This window comes from Neolamprologus multifasciatus, chromosome 17 (assembly GCF_963576455.1).
Source record: "Neolamprologus multifasciatus chromosome 17, fNeoMul1.2, whole genome shotgun sequence".
NCBI lineage: Eukaryota > Metazoa > Chordata > Actinopteri > Cichliformes > Cichlidae > Neolamprologus > Neolamprologus multifasciatus.
Genome location: NC_140455.1, coordinates 2,107,475 through 2,126,037, shown reverse-complemented (window position 1 = coordinate 2,126,037; position 18,563 = coordinate 2,107,475). Strand labels below are relative to the sequence as shown.

Here is an 18,563-nt window from a genome sequence, read left to right as displayed (position 1 = left end):
TTTACAGAGAAAGGCGGGGTTTCACCCAGGGGCGTGAACTCAGCACTGCTGCTTTCCCGTGCGGTCGGAAGAGTAAACATTTATGTTGACACTGAAGGTAGACTGATTAAAACAAACAAACAAACAAACAAAACGTGGGTTCAATGACAGCTTTACTGATCATGAAGTGCTTATGAAGCAATGCGACATATCAGTTAAGACCACAAGCCAGCTGATAATAGTTTCCCTTCGAGTAACCAAGTTGTGAGGTTGTGAAAAGTGTTTAATTTGTCTTTTGTGTGGGATAATTATGGTGGCAGTAGGATTGTATAATGATGGTGGATTATTCCTATAACAAAACCCCAAAAGACTTATTGTTTTATTTTATGTCATGCCACGTACCAGTGGCTCGGATTTCAAATATAGAATTATTGTCTTATCCATTTATACTGGATCATGTGGTTGAATATATTACTACAGCTAGCATGCAGAAGCACCAGCTGTGTGCCGGAGTGCAGTCTGTCTTAAAACTCATGGATTTGTGCAGGAAAAAGGAAGCTGGTCTTCCTGTTAGGATTACAGGAAAGGAGACAGAAACAATAGACTTTAATACAATAGACAACATTATATCTTTGCATTTGCGCATTACAGGGAAATCATTTGCAGTATCCCAGAAAATTAGTCAGGGCTTAAACCACTGCTGTAAAATTTGCTGTAATCTTGCACCCTGCTGGACACAGAATGTAAAAACCACTACCAGAAAATTGTTGTTGTTGTTGTTGTTGTTTTGTATCACTCAGGCAAGATAAAGAAAGAAATCAGTTGTATCAGACACTACAGCTCTGGAGACAATGGCAGTGATGCGGCACTCACCAGTACAACACTCTCCAATGACTACATCATAAACTTCAAACATAAAGGACCGACGGTTCTTATAAATAGATACCAAAACTATATATGAAAACTTAAACTGATACAAAGCCGTATTCTAAGTGAAAGATTGACTTCAGCACAGTTCAGTAAGACACACAACAGTAATTAATTAAAAAGTCAAATCACAGAAAGAATCACTCTTGAAATGAGTGGACTTGAATTATGCCCTTCAAAGAGGACCTGTTATCGTTTCCTGTTCTGTAGTTTTTTCATCCTAATACAGTGGCTTTGCATGACTCAGTTCAAAATAATCCTCATTTATCTTGATGCAGTCTTATCTGCCATTTTAGCTCCCGCCCCCATTCCCTTATTCAATTCAATTCAATTCAATTCAATTCAATTTTATTTATATAGCGCCAAATCACAACAAAAGTCGCCTCAAGACGCTTCATAGATACAGAGAAAAACCCAACAATCATATGACCCCCTATGAGCAGCACTTTGGCGACAGTGGGAAGGAAAAACTCCCTTTTAACAGGAAGAAACCTCCGGCAGAACCAGGCTCAGGGAGGGGCGGGGCCATCTGCTGCGACCGATTGGGGTGAGAGAAGGAAGACAGGATAAAGACATGATGTGTCCTTATAGCATCCTTGTGATTGGCTGCCTCATGCAAACCGAAGATTTGAACTGCAGGTAAGCGGGACTGCTGTGCTCACATCCAGCATCTGAAACAAAGCAGGGATCTGGAATTTTTTTATAGCGTGTTATAAATGAAGTGCGTACTGGGACACCTGAAAACAGAAATCAGCTATAATTAGAAAGTTGCTATTTTTACATTTCATTTATGTTCCAAGTTATACTGTCGATTGTGTGAAAATAAAAAGGTATAGTCGAAGCTACAGTTTAAACACAAAAATACATTTTACTGCTGATGTTGCCCTTTAGGCACTGAGCAGTTTTTGGGAAACTTGGTTACAACTGGCTAACAAACAGCTGAGCACTGAGCAAAGTGAAGAGTTTGACATGAATGTTAGCTAACCGCTATTCTGTGACATTTCCCTGTGTCTTTAATGAAACATCACTACTGCAACAGTAAAGAGAACATTCTGGTTGAGCCTGCAGATAATGCAGAAAAGCTTACAAACCAACGAGATAAATTCCAGCTTGATTGCTTCCAGCTATACCTTACCATTAGCCCACCACAAATTTGCTACAAATAAAAAAAATCCCTCCATTAAAATTTAAAGTAAATGGGAAAAACTGTTGTATCTCATTAAAAAGGCATTTCTGGAAGCTGGACAGAACTACTCGGGGCATGCTGTAATAACTAATTGAATTTTCAGAAAGTATTCAGGAATCTCAAGCTTTAGCTATAAGGTACCTTGCTCCACTATAAGAAACATTCTGGGTAAAAATAAAATGAGTTAGAAAGAGGAAGGCTGGAACTATGAGTAACCAAAGGAACTAACACGATGTGCTCCCCGAGGCTTCTGGGACAATTTTCCATGATTGCATATAGTGATAGGAGAAAAATCAAGACCCAGAATATACACAAAAGAAAGAAATGCATTGATATTATAGACTATATTGTTAAAAAACAACAACAACAAATTTAGTGAACTGGAGGAAAGTGTACATGAAGGATGAATGATGTAAACACCTGATGTAAAACTACAAAAAGTAGCAACGTTAGTTTAAATAAACGAATTCAATAAAGAGCTCTCTGTTGTTTTGTGACAGTTTTAGGAATGTGGCAGCACACCTGGGTTTAATAAGCCTCGTGTTCACAAAGAATTTCTAAAAGCAGAAACTAAGGCGCAATAATAAAGAACAGATTTAGGCAGGTAGAGCTGCTGCTAATATGGTCACAAGTATTTGAGAGGAGAAAAGCCATGTCCTCATAAACGGAAATGAAATGTGTTTTTCACAGCATTAAATGTTGAGCATGCAGAGAAGAAACAGAGAAACTAACCATAACCCTCTAACCCTCTCTAAAGTGGGAAAAACAAATAACTGGTCATTAAGCTTAAGCTGGACAAGTACTTTAAAGTCAATACTATAGTAATGTATTACTACACTTTTTTGGTGGCTATACTTCCAGAGACAGAATAAAACAGGTTTAGGAATAAAACTATATGTTTCTGATTTTAAGAAAAATGCAAGAGTTCATATCCATCCATAAATATAAATCAATAAAAACAATGCTGATGTTACTGTGTAGCAATTTCCTGTTAAAAATGTTCAAGAAGCATTAAACTGTCTGGTTTCATCTTTTAATATTTAATGTGCTCGTGTACTGTGAATGGAACCTGGCATTAAGATGGGATCCAGGGGGTACATTCTTCTTAGATTTTGCCCCCTGATAGCATCCAGACAAAGAGCAATTCAGACGACCTCTTTGAAAAAGAAAAAAAGAAATCAAGGGTCCAGTGTCCCCTGCCTGGGCCCCACCCTGAAGCCAGCCTGGGGAGCGAGCTTGAGTGCCCCAACCTGGCAACATGGGCCTGCCTTTGTTTGGGTCCACCACCCGCAGGAGGTGGTGAAGTGGTTGGCTGCAATGTGTGTCAGGTAGCAGTGGGCGGTGGGCAGAGCGGGTATGCTTGTATCATCTTGCTGCCTGTATGTTGTTTTTTCCCAGTAGACAAGAACGTTGCTTCCTTGTACCTTCACATTGTGGATTGAGTCCTGATGTTTACACATATGTGCCAAATGACAGTTCAGGGTGCCTTCTTGGAGTTACTGGGTGCAGTGCTGTGGGGTACCTCACCTCGGAGGCTTCTAAGCTCACAAGAAGAACAAAAGTAAGAATAGGAGGGGTGTGGGAGATTACCCAACTAGTCTACGTGTATTTTTTGACTATGTTCTGTGGGGGATCCTGCGAGAAGTTCTCAGGTGATCAGCCATCAGAAGATGGGTAACACTGTGCTTTAGGGAGATGGTCAGCAAGAGTACTCAGGTAGGTTTTGGTCTTTAAGTAATGCTCATTTAGTACCAAGGGGCATAAAGTGTAAAAAAAAAAAAAATCCCCCTAACCATCCCACCACCAGCAACTTGAACCGTTGTTGCTTACCCCAAATTCTGACCCCCACCATCCAAGTCATCCAGGCAGATTCCAATCTTTTAATGTCCGGCCCATGTGAGATTATGACACTGTCTTATGTTACATTATACCTCTGATTTAAGCTTATGAATCATTATGTAGTTTTAGGTTGCATTAAACTCCTGAGTTAGAAGGTGAAATTGTTAGATTGATTAGACTGATTTGTATTACATTAAACTGCTGATTTACTGTGAATGAATCACACTGTTCTATGGTACTTCATACTGGTGATTTATAAAGAGAATACTGTTTGCAGAGAATCATGGCCTTGCTTTTCTGATTGTAGAAAGAACAAAACATACTGCACAAGAAGCCAAGGCCGTAACTTAGGCTCACTGAGAGAGAGAGAGAATGTGAATGCTTAGTTTGGAGGGGGCTGAAGCTATAAGAATGTGAGAAACAGTCAGACACTTCAAGATTTTGCCGGACACCCTCCCGTTCACATCTCCTGTCCAGACGTTGGTAATGCTCAGTGTTGTATGGAATAAAGAGAATTGTATTGATTAAAGAGGTTGTTGATTGAGCATTGAGTGTTGTTCTTCCTTCAGCCCAAAGATCAAAGAATTGGGATATTTCACAGTGGGTATGATTGTAGCCTCGATATTCAGTTCTTATGAGGGGCACCTGGTGTGGTCTTCTGCTGCTGCAGCCCATCTGCTGCAAGCTTTGACCTGTTGTTCATTCATAGATGCTCTTCTGCATCCCAAGACTTAGCAAGTAGTTATTTTAGTTACTAGTGTCTTGCTACAACTTCAAAGCAGTCTGGACTCATTAAGACTCATCAAAGCAGGAAATGTCATTTCAGTCTTGCATCATCTAATTTTGGTCAGCCTGTGAGAGCTGAAGCCTCAGTTTCCTGTTCTTAGCTGACAGAAATGGCACCCAAGCTGCTGCAAGCTTTTGTAACCGAGGTGAAGGAGATTTTATTTCCACAGTGTTTTTAAAGGAGGGAAACCTTCCTCCAAACGGACAGAGCAGTGGAGCAGCCAAGGGAATGCACTGAATTAAAAACTATATGACTAAAATATAATTTATCATATTTAAAACAGTTAAAAATTTAAAATGAATTAAAACAACCCTGGCCAGGGGACAACACAATAAAAATCAATAAAACACAACATTAAAAGTCCAGTGGCGTCCGCCACGGTATAAGAGTCACTAAGAATTAAAAATCCAGTGAAGCGGTGCAGAAGGGAAACCCGGCGGCGTCCTCGCCTTCCTCTCCGCGTTCTGCGCCCCGGTGCGCTAAAGAAAAGGAGGCAGCGGCAGTCACTACTCTTTTAGGCAGCTATCATTCATTAAAAGGGGACAAGTCAAAAGACTTACCCCGGGTGGGCAGAGCTCTCAACTCTGCCCGCCGTTTCTTGTAACTGACAATCGGCACCAGCCCGTCCGCCGCCTCTAATTTGGCCTCCTGTTGCTGCAGCAGTCGAACCGCTCGCTTCGCGTCCCTGGTCGCTGGCGCTGTATCTTCCTCACTGCTGACGCCAAGTTCCACCAGTGTGATCAGGTTCATAATCAGGTAGGGGCGGAGTCTTTCCAGGACAAGTCACCAATAAATACCATAAAAACATGCAATAAAACTCATAAAAATAAACCAGTGTACAATATTAAAATATTAAAAAGGTAAAACACAGCAAAATATGCATAGCAAAAAACCCTAGATAACGTGTCCCTTTCCACCCCGTGACACTTTGACATCACCGATTGACTGTTGCCTTCTGATCAGGTTGAAGTAATCTGGCTATTCTCCTGATTTCTGCTATCAACAAGGCATTTTTTATCTTGACGACCACCACTCATTAGATATTTTCCCTTTTCCAGACCAGTCTATGTAATAAACCCTGGGGATGGTTGTGCGGGACAATCCCAGTAGCTCAGCAGTTTCTGAAATACTCCAATAACCATGCTACATTCAGAGTCTTCCAGATCTTTCTGCCCCATCCTGATTCTACATTGATCCTACATTGAAGTTGTAGATAAATGCAGTAAGTTGCTGCTGTGTGATTAGCTGCTGGATATTTGTGTTAATGAGCAGTTGAGCAGGTGTACTGAATAAAGAGTCATGTGAGTGTAACAATATTACCTCTTTGAGTGGAAGTAATAATTTCTCTTTTTTGTAGTAGTAATGGTCGGGGTGGTACTAACAGTAATGCATATTTAAATGCCAATTTCTTGCTTTCCCCTCTGTTTCTGGTGTTTTTGGTCAAAGCAGACACTTGGCTAAACTGTGTCTATATAAAGTTAATTGTTCCATCTGCTGAGCTTTAGTGTCATAAATGCCTCACAGGGGCCAAAGAGATCCATCGAGCGCTCCCTCGGCTCGCTTTTACTGCTGATATAAAAAGGCTTTGATAGCTACATGTTTGTATCCACAGATGGTATGTTTTCTAATTGCTACGCACTCAGCCCGATCTGACCCTGAGATCACACTTGATGTGTTAAATGTGTTGTCCAGCATTGAAACTCCAATTCATCGCAGATAAGAATCGAAACGCCAATTTTTTTCCCTACATGTGCAGCCTGAATGTTAATAGTCTGTACTGCCTCTGCTAGACATGTGAATCATTACATATATTTGGCTTTATCATACTGATGATCACATGGATCATACGTGACTGTTTAATACACAAATCAGTACAGTTTGCACCAACAGGAGTTGTGTTACAGATGAAGCGTCATCTGTCTGCACTAGCATCACTTGTTTCCATCTGCTGGGTCATTATGAATTTGAATTATTAGTGGCATCTGCACATTCCCAAATTGGTAAACTGAAGCCATCTGTAATTGTATTAACATTGGGATTCTTGTGTTCGTTTATTTCTCGCCCCTTTTGATTGTAGATTAGAAAAACAAAGCGGTTAAATCGTTTTTTTCTTCTTCGACATCCTCACGATAAAATGGAGCTGCTGGAAATACAGACAAAGACTGTAAAGCTGGTCTGAATCTTTTATTTTTTTCCAAGTCACACAGAAATGTTTGGCTCTGAACTACATCGTGTGTGCAGAGTTACAATGAAAGAACAGCAATGAGTTTCCAGCTGTTGCAGCTACTAAACGAACCGTGCAATAACCATTATTGTTAAAATCAGGACAGAGACAATAAACACTGTAAATGACACTATGGATAAGTCATTAAAAATATTGACATAAACTACACACCCACTGGTTAGAGTGGATTATCTGTACAGCCTTTGGCGTGACATAGCTAAGCTCTCCTGAATAACTCCTATTATTGGGTTGTCTGGGCCTCGTTCACTGACAACCTGAGAAAATCTGTTTTGAGGCAACAACGATGTTCTCTTAGCAACGTGCCCCGTTAACTAAGGCACTAGTTTCCCTGTATAAACAAAGGAGGAAAAACACTTTACAGTACTCTGATACTTTTCCCAATCCAACTCTAGCACAGTCACTAGTATTCAAGTACCTGAGAGAATTGTCACATTGTCTTTCAGCACTCAGTAACAGTGGTCACACATAAGAATGCACATAGCACCAGCCGGGCACGTCTTCCTGACGAGAACACGAAACCACCCGTAAGCATCGAGAAATATAACAACTGTTCCTTCAGATACTTGTCTGGCTGTAAACGTTTAAGGCTTTAGTGATCATTTAATGTCTAAAATGGAAGGATTGTCCAACCACCGTCATTGTAAACCGACGTTCAGCAGCTCGCACGTGTCCTATTACACCTGTTTTCATGTATCTAAATCTGAATGGGCCGATTACTACAAAATTGTGTACATTCTTCAAATACTTACTACTAAAAACTTAATGTTTCATTACAGACCCTGTAATCGACATATTTTCACTAAGGTATAAATAGCAACTGGGCTACAACAAAGGATGAAGAATTAGCAGGGGTGTAACAACAAAACAAAACTCGAAACTGTGATCGAATCATCGGCGATGCCGTGTTGCATGCCCATTTTCCTGTGCTGTGATACCCATGCAGAGAAGTTAATGCCTGAAGTGTGCCAGTTTGGTGAAAGCTGTAACATTAAAAGATTGTTTCTGGTTATTTGTCCCCTTTAAAAGAAATTAAATAAAATAAAAAAAAATAAATAATAAAAAATAACAATAATAAAAAATTATTAAAAAATAATATTTTTAATTTCTTTATAATAAAGATTTATTTATATATATATATATATATATATATATATATATATATATATATATATATATATATATATATATATATATATAAAATAAAATAAATAAAAATTATTTTTTAATAATTTTTATTATTATTATTATTATTAATAATTTATTTTTGTTAAAGCATAGCATGAAATGTGCTTTAGGATAATTGTTACAGCCCTTGTAAATAGGTAGCTTGATCATTCTAGGAGGAAACATGAAACGCAGCTGTGACCGGCTCCCATCACAGGAGGGCACTGTTGCATTGGTAATACTGCCTTACTCTTAAACCTAACCTTGAGGACATCTCGATAGTTTTGAGTGTCTTATTTCACAGTGTGACACCCCTTTAATAAAACCCAGTTAATTAGCAAAATATGAGACTTTCCAGGATTTACAAGAAAACATTCGATACTCTTGGAAAGTTCTTAATTTATCTTTAGAAACATAGCACCAAAGGTTTAAAACCATATTCTTTGTTTCATTTTCGGTTCACCACCCTCAATTTTTAAGACGGCACGTTCAACACAAGCTCCCGTCTCTTCAGCTGGTTGGATGGTGGCCAATGTCCAGTCTCCTCTGTGCCGATCCCCTTTTTCGGACAGCTGGCGCAGCACTGACTACACTTCCCAGAGTGCCCGGGGTCTGAAAGAAAGCCTTTGAAGAAGATGCTGGGGTTTCCTTGGGCGTATGTGGAGTCTGTAAAGAGAAACAATGCATTTAGGGAACATTCAGACAACCCAACGCATAAACAGCAGCCACTGCCAGCAGTAGATACAATCTCACTTGCTGAAAGGTCAGTGGAAGTCAGTAGACTGAATATTATCTAAGAAAATGGGTGGGTAGACGTAACTCTACACACTGAAAGTGAGAGTGGGATTAATGCATCATTACAACGTGGTCATTGACTTGTCCTATTGTTTATAAGGTCGCGTGAATTTGCTGCCCAGTAACTCTCTCTATGAGAGCTAAACCAGCATCGCTACACTGGTCTTTGCAGGCAGTAAAATTCATCCCCATTTAACAAGCTGGAGATTAATCAGTCTTAACTGCTGTGACACAAAGTGTCCAGATGAGTAAATGAGGGTAAACCTTCCACAAAACAGATGCTGCACTTGCTCTCGTGTCAAGCTGTGTTGTGACATTTTGCAAGTGCCTGATACGAGAAAGGTCATGTTTCATTATGAAGGCTAATTACATTGATGTATTTTAGGGCAGACAGCTGTGTGTGTGTGAGAGAGAGAGCAGGGTTACAGCAGTGCAGTCAGTTCTTACCAGTGGTTCTGGCGTGTTGATGCTGATGGTCTGTCGTGGTCTCGAGGGAGAATGTGGCGTGCCAACTGACGACCTGTAAAGCCCGCTCTGTTCTGGAGTGGACGGCGGTGGAACCGGCACCACACTATACGGCGCCCCCCCCCACCATGAAGTGGGCAGGTGACATCATGGCAGGCAGACCGAAGCTCAGTTTTGTGTGAGCATCAGAGCCTTGCTGCTGTAGACCGCCGGCCACCAGGGGGTAATGGGAGAGGGCAGCAGATGGTACCAGGACATAGGGCAGTGCCAAGGTGGGAACACTGCTGGGAGGAAGTGCTAGACTGGCTGCTGGTTGTCCAGCTGAGAGCAGGAAGTTGAGGCCATTTAATCCTAGAAAAGAGGACAGGAGACCGATTAAAAGGTTTGAAGGATTTTTTTTTACAAAGCAAAGATAAATAAATAAAATTCAGTTCCCAAATCCTGGGAATAAAGTGCTCTGGATTTCCAGCACTGAGAGGACCTGCTGCAGGGAATATTCTCAGTAAAAGAGTGAAAATCATAGTGTCGCTCTCTTACAAGCCCTCTACTATCACAGCAAATCATACAGTTAACATCTCGCTCTGTGTGCTGCTTAATTCAACCCAGTTTCCTAAAACAGTGCATTACCTGCATTGTTGGGGACGTAAAGGTAGTGCGACGGCTGAGCGTGCTCACTGTTGCTGTTGCCACCTCCACTCTCGCCGATCACCTGCTCTCTGCAGAGGCCTGCTGCTCGACTGGGAGAAGCCCTGGTACCAGCTTGCGAGCACGCTGCTGTTTCCCTGCAAGCTTCAGCTCGAGTCTGCAAAGAGCAGGAATGACATCTGATGTTACAGCCTCATGATCTGCATTTGTTTGTTAAAACGCAGACTATAACACGTCTCCCCTTCTAGTAACAAAGTCAAGTCATGTTCCTGGCTTATGGTTTATTTTCTCAGTCAACCTTTTAAAGAGACCAACCTAGCATGTGACACCAAACCATCCAGTTACTTTGATTTTACGTATCCTGATTAACTGCACCAGGTTTTCAAATGATCAATTATCTTATACTCTACTGAGATGAGAAGTCTTTAATTACACCACACAAGACTTACCCTGATCAGTGAGCACGGCACATTTTCCATTTTCAGTTTAACTGTCTGCCGTGGTGAATTACTAACAGGATTTTCTGACTGTCAGAATTACGGCACCGAACCGAATAATTAGCTCGGAGTGGAACAAGAATAGCAATTAGCAGCAGAAATTAAAATCCACGTCGCCACAGAACACCATCTCACCTTTTCACATTTCTCTAACGCAGAATTCCCCTTCTTTTTAAGCACCATCTCCTCCTCCTCTCTTTCTTCCTTCTTCCTCTTCGTTGCCTCCAACCTGGGTGAGGTGTGACCTTCGAGCATCTGGTTGGGCGTTTCTGGCGGTCTGTACAGCATGACCACGGAGGGTTGGGACAGGCTGGGCAGGTAGGCCAAGCAATGGGAAGACGGGGAAGCAGCAAAGAGGTGCTCCGGGTGGGGGTGTGGTGCCAGAAGGGTGGAATGGGTGGAGGAGGGGGAAAGGACAGTAGTGCTGTTGTGCATGAGCTGAGTCTGCGGTGGTGTGCCGGGTCGGTTGCTGAAAGGGGGGGAAAGAAAAGTAAGCTATATTTCTCCTGCTACTTGTAGAGTTTTTGCCAAGAAGCTGATTGAGAAACATTTGTTTATGACTACAAGCATTAGATACTACAGAACACCGCTTCTCAAGCCTGAGCTTCTAAACATTTTGACCAAATTGTTCCTGATACAGAGGAACCACAGAAAGTCTCTTGTACACGTCAGTAGCCCCCAAGAGAGCACTTTGCTCTCAGATAGCAGGCTTACATGTGCTTCCAAGGATATTTAAAAGTAGAATGGCTCCTTCTCTTGAATCAGTGAGGCAGACACGGCTCTCCTTTTAAGATTAGGCTTCAAACTTTCCTTTTAGATAAAGCATATAGTTAGGGCTGGATCAGGTAACCCCGAATCCTCCCTTAGTGACCCTGCAATAGGCCTAGGCTGCTGTGGGCTTCCCATGATGCACTGTGCGTTATGGGAAGCCCATGGGAAGATGTGTTAGTTATGATCAATGTGTTTTGTTTTGTTTTGTCCCATCTTCCTGCCATCACCCTCAAGTGCTCACAGCGGTTGGCTGCCCCTCGCTGGTTCTGCTGGTTTCTTCTTGTTAAAAGGGAGTTTTTCCTTCCCACTGTCACCACTAGAGGTGGGAATCACCATACAACTCACCATACGATATTATCACAATACTTAACGCACGATACGATATTATTGGAATTTTTTAAAAATATTTTGCGATATTCAGATTCTGTACATAAAGGTAAACTTTATCAATATTCATTTTATCTAATATCAAAGTCTCACACTCAGTCTTTCTCTCATTTCAGTTTGATTGTTGACAAACTGAACGGTTTGTATTACAGTCTAGTCCAACTTAACTGAATCAACCATCTGGTACAATTATAGCTATTCTGAACTATGCAGTTTATGAAAACTATGCAGCCCCTTCAGCAACTGAAGAATTTGAAAGTAAATTAAAACAAAATATAATTTTACATTAAATAAAAAAGTTTTAAACTTAATTAAAATAAAACATGTCTTAAATTAAAATAAGTAAACTGTCATGTTTATTGCTGCCATAAAAAAGTTAAACACATTTGGACAGTGAAGGAATGTCAGGATTCTTGCTCAGAAAAAGGATCAACATGCTCTGAAGTCAGAGCACAAAACCTTTTTTGTAACAAAATATCGATTTCTGCTGTCCCTGTATCGATACATTATTAGCAAACAAAATATCACCATACTACACAGTATCGATTCCCCCCCCCACCCCTAGTCACCACGAGCTTGCTCAAAGTGGGCTGTCTGACTATTGGGGTTTCTCTCCATTATTGTGAGGTCTTTACCGATATTAAGCGCCTTGAGGCAACTGTTCTGATTTGACGCTATATATATAAAAGTAACTTAAATTGAAGGTGAAGGCATATTTGTAATGGGAGCGTGAGCTTTATGCACATGGCTAGATATTTGAAGTTAAAATAAGTGTGCAGGATGCATGACATAACAAGATGAAATAAATAAGTTTCTTTTCTTAAAACTTTGCCTCTAGCATCAGAACACTTTTTTTTTGTTAAATAGCATAACATTACTGGGTCCTGGCCATAACAAAGCCTCCAGTGGCAACGAGTGAGTAAATGACAATAAGCAGGTTTCAGCAAACTGTACAAACTGCAGTTTTTTTTAGCACAAGCTTTATGGTCCTGAATCCTGCTTTCCATGGTTTGAAATGCAGGTAAAAAATTCCTGACCTCATCCAAAGGTCACTGTGTTGGAGCTGGGTCTGTGTGCCCCTGCAATATCTCAGCTGAAATGCAGACTTGAAACTGGCCACAGGCATAAACTTCTAGCTCTCATCCTGTGGGCTACCACTGCCCCCGGTGCACTTTTGCCTAACTTCATTTTTTAAATATTCCTTTTCAACACACACTTCCATGTCTTATTATCTTACTCACAAAACACTTAACAGCCACAGCCTTGAGGCAGCCGTGGTTTGGCCACGAGTAGTTTAGTTAATAATAGGAAACAACATGAACTACTGTGTACTCCACGTATGCCGCCAACTTATACACTCATAGAGACAAAAACTAGTCGGCTCCTGTTACATGCAGCCTTGAGCGAAATCAGCCAAATCAAACACGGGCACTGAATGTAAAATATAACGAATAAGAGAAGGTTGCAAAATAGACTCAGTAAAGGAGAGGGCGCAGCATCTTTTTACCTGACAGAGACAACTGAATGTGTCATGTATAAAAAACTCAAACAAAAAACTTTTGGTTTAATAGTAACACTTTAGATGGAGAAAGCTGATCTTTGAGATGACCCAACCCCCCAGTTCCAGTTTAAAATCCTTCATAAACATTACTGATAGTCTGTGCTGGCAAAGGTTAAGAAAAAAAAGAGCTATGTGTGCTGTAAATTCTTTGGCAGTAAATCTGTGCTGGGAGACTGCCGATAAATCTAAACCAAGTGCATGCAGGTATCTGTGTGTTAGCGTTCACTCACTCAGCATTACTTCCAAACTGCAGCTGACACGCTGCACTGCTGCTTGTAGTCCTTCTGGAATAATCCACAGGCTGGTTTTGCAGGGCTGCAGCATAGAGACAACAAACAGACGAGATATTGAAAAAGCTCTATGCTGCTCCGCAGAGTCAAAGCGCACGACTTGCAGATTTAAAAAAAAGGCTCGGAGACGCTTGGCCGTCTCCCGCCACCCGATTGAAAACAAACAACTCCCCCAAAAATAAAATCTCTTACCGGTTACTTCACATCTCGGGCTGCTGGGTGCGGAGCTGACCTGCCGCTGGACTGCAACAGATGTTGGCGTGATGCTGAAGGAGGCATGACGTGCCATTTTTGCTTTTCTGAGCTCCTGTCCTGCTGGTGGCTGTGCAGACTCAGATGAAGCGATGGCTGCTACATTCAAAGTGTTTCCTACAGGTAGATGGATGACAACTGACTTAGGGTAAGAGCAATGATGACAAACGCAGTCTTCTATTTTCAAGTTACTCTAGCAGAGTTCACTAAAGTCATCTTTAACTCTCACCAGCATTCACACAGCTGCTGAATTCAACCGGGCCGAGCCACTTGAAGGCCGGCTTTCTGCCCCTCTCCTCTCTGACATGAACCTTCTTTATGAGGCTGAGGCTGGTCAGCACGTTGGCGATATCATACAGACGCCGCACCTTCGCTGGAGATCACACAGACCCAGTGTTTAGTTCGGTGAAATACTGTTTCCTGGAATCTATAAACGTCACTATACACATGCAGCACTTCTGGATTTCTTACTTTTGTACTTGCTGTGACTTGATGAGTCCTGACTCTCCTCGATGAGGACCTTTGCTGCTGCATCCAGGGTAACAGTCTGAGTTTTGGAGACCAGGAAAAGCATGACAAACTTCTGGCTCATGATGCGCAGAGATTTGTCTTTCCTGTTGCTACCGGCTGCAAAGACAAGCAGAAGAAACGGACAGTGTAAAAAGCTACTGCTTTCTTAATTAGCAGTGAAAATCAGCCCACTGAAAACCAGTGACTCGTATGTTTAATTACATTTTATTCATTAATAACAGGCACCAAAACTCCATACAGAAATTCAAAGTACTTGTCAACATAAACTTGTTTCTTTCTTTCTTTTTCTACAACCTCAGTCTGAATGAAAACATTTCAGAGACGTGAAATCAAACCTGAAACCTCAGGACAACTTTTACAAACTAGATCTTTATTAGAACCCAGCCACATTATAAGTCTGCAAACGTACAACCTCTTAATGACAAGCTGTGAGCAGACAAGCGTCGCTACGGTAACCAGGCTTGAATCCATCCCTGTGGGTTTAAGGCCTTATTCAGCTTTAGTGTTAAGCATTTGCCCGTGAAAATAAGCCTACACCTAAACTGTTACATGCAGGCAACTGAAGTGATCCTTATATTGTCTAATGAAGACTACGGTTAACGTCTAATCTTTATTTGGAGCCAATATGGAAGAAAAGGCGCACTCTCCTTATAGTGTTCATTTTAAACACTCAAAACTCTTCATCTCCGGTCTTTATTTGTCAGTTTATTACCGCTTCCAGCATCTCCTTCCCCCCCGTCATCCTCTCGGCCCGGTCCGGTCTCCCTGGCCTCGTTGGCCTGCTCCATCTGGAGGTGGTAGCCCTGCTGTCGGCCCTTACGCTGCAGCTCCTCCAGGGTGGCTTCCAGCTGCTGACGACCGTACCAGGTGTAGCTGTTTTTGGCGATCCGCCCCACAATCGTCAGGGACTCCAACACATTCACGATGTCGTAGATCCGCCGCCGCTCCACCCCTGACAGGATTACAGGAACATTTCTCTAAAACGTGTGCACGATTTTAGCAGCAGTCATTCCCAAATTCAATAGCAGTGTTTTCCTGGCCCCATGAAGAGTTTACAGTGAGACTAATTGTAGTCATCTCCTTCCCCTGTGTCCAACTGCTGCTGCTGCTCTCAAATTACTGGTTCTTACCCAGATTGGCTGCCACTTCATCCAGCGAGATCCAGATGGGGCTGTGAAGTGGTGGGTAATCAGGATAAAGGGCAAGGAACTTCTGGCAAAGCAGACCCAGACTTTTCTGCTTTCTGCTCGGCTTTTTCTCTGCATCATCCTCTTCATCAGCAGCTTCAAACTGGACAGAGATCAATGCCGTTTGGTCAACCAATCCAACAATCCACAGCTTAAATGACTAGTCTTTAAACAGGACTTCAATAAAATATATTTTTCGGAGAATATTAATTTAAACTACAACACAATAAATCCAATCTGTGTTAAAATGTCCTTTTTAAAACAACAAACAAACAAACAAAAACACCACACCTGACAAGAATCTTCCACCTCTGGATCCTCCACCACATTATCTGGGCTCGCTGGCTGGTCTTTATCATTCTCTATTGGTCTAAACAGCACCTTTTTCATCTCTCTGTCCCGGATGTCTGGGCTTGCCGCGCTGATCAGCATCTTCAGGTTAGCCGTTGGCGTCCAGGGTTCGGTCAGAGACGTGTGTTTGATGGGGGTAATGTGGGCGAGCTCAGAGGGAGCACCTTTTCTGTTGATCAGCAAAGTAGGAAGGGTGGACTCTGCAGATTTTAGCGGTGTTGATTTTCTCTTCTCTGCACACATGTTCTCCTGTGATGGAGACAGTTATGTGATCGAATTAGTGCAGGTTTGCCTTAATAAAGGCTCAAATATCCTCTCATACAGAATGAATTGCAAAGGGGTCATTTTATAGCAAAGAATGATGAAAGAAAAACATGTAATCCTGGTTGAATTTATTCATACCAACTCATCCACTATATAAACACACATCTCCAAAGATCCGAATAAGCCACCCATATGCTGAGACCGGAGGCCTGCTCCTGAATCTGGAGGAATCAAGCAACTCACACTGATTTGTACAACCCTCAAGATGTAATTTAGCACTGTAGCCCACAGCCCTTGCTGCTGAAAGCCAAAAGCAATAAGCGGACTTAAGCTCTTCAGAAGCTCTCACGTGACTGAACACAGCGCTCTGATTTCAAAGCTTTCTTTCAGATGAATCTTATGAAACCTGCCTCACCTGATTTAAAGCAGGGTGCCACCTTAGCCTACCTTTTGTTCCCCGCGAGCCCCATCCTCCTCATCCGGCCCCACCGTTGAACTCTTCCTTGGACTTGAGAGGTCTTTCAGTGCGAGGCATTGAACCTCCATCTGGGAAAAATGCGTTCCAAAGTAAAGACAAATATTGAGAATGGGAATTGTAAAGTTACACTTAAAAGTAAACCCAGATCCGTGGTCATCTGAATTTGGCGCAAAGAGCATCGGCTAACTAGCCTTCATAAAGCTAACTGCGCTGCTCTTCCTCAACCCTAAACTCTGTAACTTTACAGCTGAAGTGCCGCATTAACTTTTTAGCTGACAGTAATAAGTTTACAGCTACAGGTATTAATATACCACGTTACTAGAATGTTATTTCTAAGCTGCAACACGAGTTGCGGCCGTAAATTATTTTATGCAAATGGGAACACAGCTTTAGCCGTTGCTGAGCCTGTGAATAGAGGTAAATGCGTTTCTGATGGATATTATTAGTCAGTAAGACTTAGCATTAATTAGTGACCTAGCCAGGGACACTATTATAGCTGTGTTGCAGAAATCAGAAACCCTCTGGAGGGAAATCACCACTCTTTACCTTCGCTGTTGAATGAATGAAATCGTCAAGTGTGGCTCCCCGTTTTACACACTTGTCAGGGCGCCGCTCCTTCAGACCGACATAGCAGTTTATTTCCCTCTTCAGAAAGAAGCAGGCAGTCCTCCTCAAATCCTTTCCAGGCCTTTCCTCAGACTCCTGTTCAGCTATACTACTCCTTGGAGAATCCAACATCACCCGCTCAAGCTTGTTTTCTGGCGCTCTCCTACAGCTGGGTCACTCAGCCAATCAGCGGTCAGCTGACTGACTCCGTCATACGGCTCCAGCCACTCAGTGCTATTGTACTCGGGTGCGCGCCTCAGATAATACCAATGAGGGACCGGACGTCCACGCCTCCAGATCTGTGTTGGCGGGGCAACCGGCGCGTTTATGTTCACGAAGATGGTGATAAGAAGATGTCTCACTCTAGTGATTTTATTTTCCTACATGGAACCTGAAGTTCTGGCTGATTAAATTTGAAGGTGTTTAATTTATTACAAAAGTTTTTGTTAGATTTTTAATTAAAATAATTTACACGCTTAGACAGCGAGTAAATTTGATGGAGAAAGTACAACAGAACAACAACAACAATAATAATACAAAGCCCGGCCTTTTCACTACAGTGCGAAAATTCGTGGGTACCCTGTGCTCATGGTTTGCGATTTCTTTAGTAAGTATTTGGTAATACCTAAAATTTATTTAAAATAAAAACTCTGACATTTATTTCAGAGCCTGTTCCTTTTAGGCATACTGTGAGTAGCCGACACTTGAGAGGTCAAGGAGTTACTTCTATAGACGATCTTTGTTTCTCAGCTGAGAAGTTTGGCTTGCCTGCGTCTTCTCCCACGGTCCTAGCAGCGGCAAGTAGAACTTTTTTTGCGCCTACAAAGGCGCTTTTAATATGTTCAGCTTAATCGCTCCGGCGCTAGTCTCTGCGGACGGCTGTAATTAGCTGATTAGCTGCTGAAGCAGACAGATGGGAAGCGGCGGAAGGGGGAGGAGCGCGAGTGGCGCTAACTGTACCTCGGCCATAGCGGGAAAAGCGGCGGTGGGAAAGTGGGCTCACTTTCTAGCAGCCGGGATCCCGCCCTGTATGCAAACTGGTATCTCGCGGCAGAGGACGAGCTCTCAGTCACGAACCCCAAATGCTTGCATAATAGCCCCCAGTACACACAGCATGCCGCCAGCTCCCAGTCAGATGCGAGATACAGCAGACAATAACGAAAACGTGTAACCTCAAAGGTGTTTATCTCAAAGCGCAGGAAACGTGCCTGTATTTCAAGATTGTAGGGTTGCTAAATTTGAGTTATGTCTCACAGAAAAGGTTGGCTTGCAAATAATGACTGTAGCAGACTGCTTTTCTCAAGTTTGACGAGATAAAACAAATAATTTAATTACTAAACTACATGGTACATTTGG

At 42.1% G+C, this 18,563-nt stretch overlaps 1 protein-coding gene across 1 annotated transcript; it reads right to left on the bottom strand.

Moving 5' to 3' along the window:
• Positions 1 to 8,220: 8,220 nt before the first annotated feature.
• e2f7 (E2F transcription factor 7) lies at positions 8,221 to 17,579 on the bottom strand. Its single transcript, XM_085138228.1, is given in 14 exon segments — positions 8,221 to 8,793; positions 9,370 to 9,510; positions 9,512 to 9,738; positions 10,015 to 10,189; positions 10,665 to 10,998; positions 13,479 to 13,563; positions 13,731 to 13,907; positions 14,020 to 14,163; positions 14,262 to 14,417; positions 15,034 to 15,273; positions 15,452 to 15,611; positions 15,800 to 16,108; positions 16,571 to 16,669; positions 17,148 to 17,579. Coding segments are annotated over 14 exon segments (2,595 nt in total). The 5' UTR covers positions 17,340 to 17,579; the 3' UTR covers positions 8,221 to 8,637.
• Between the last annotated feature and the right edge of the window lie 984 nt (positions 17,580 to 18,563).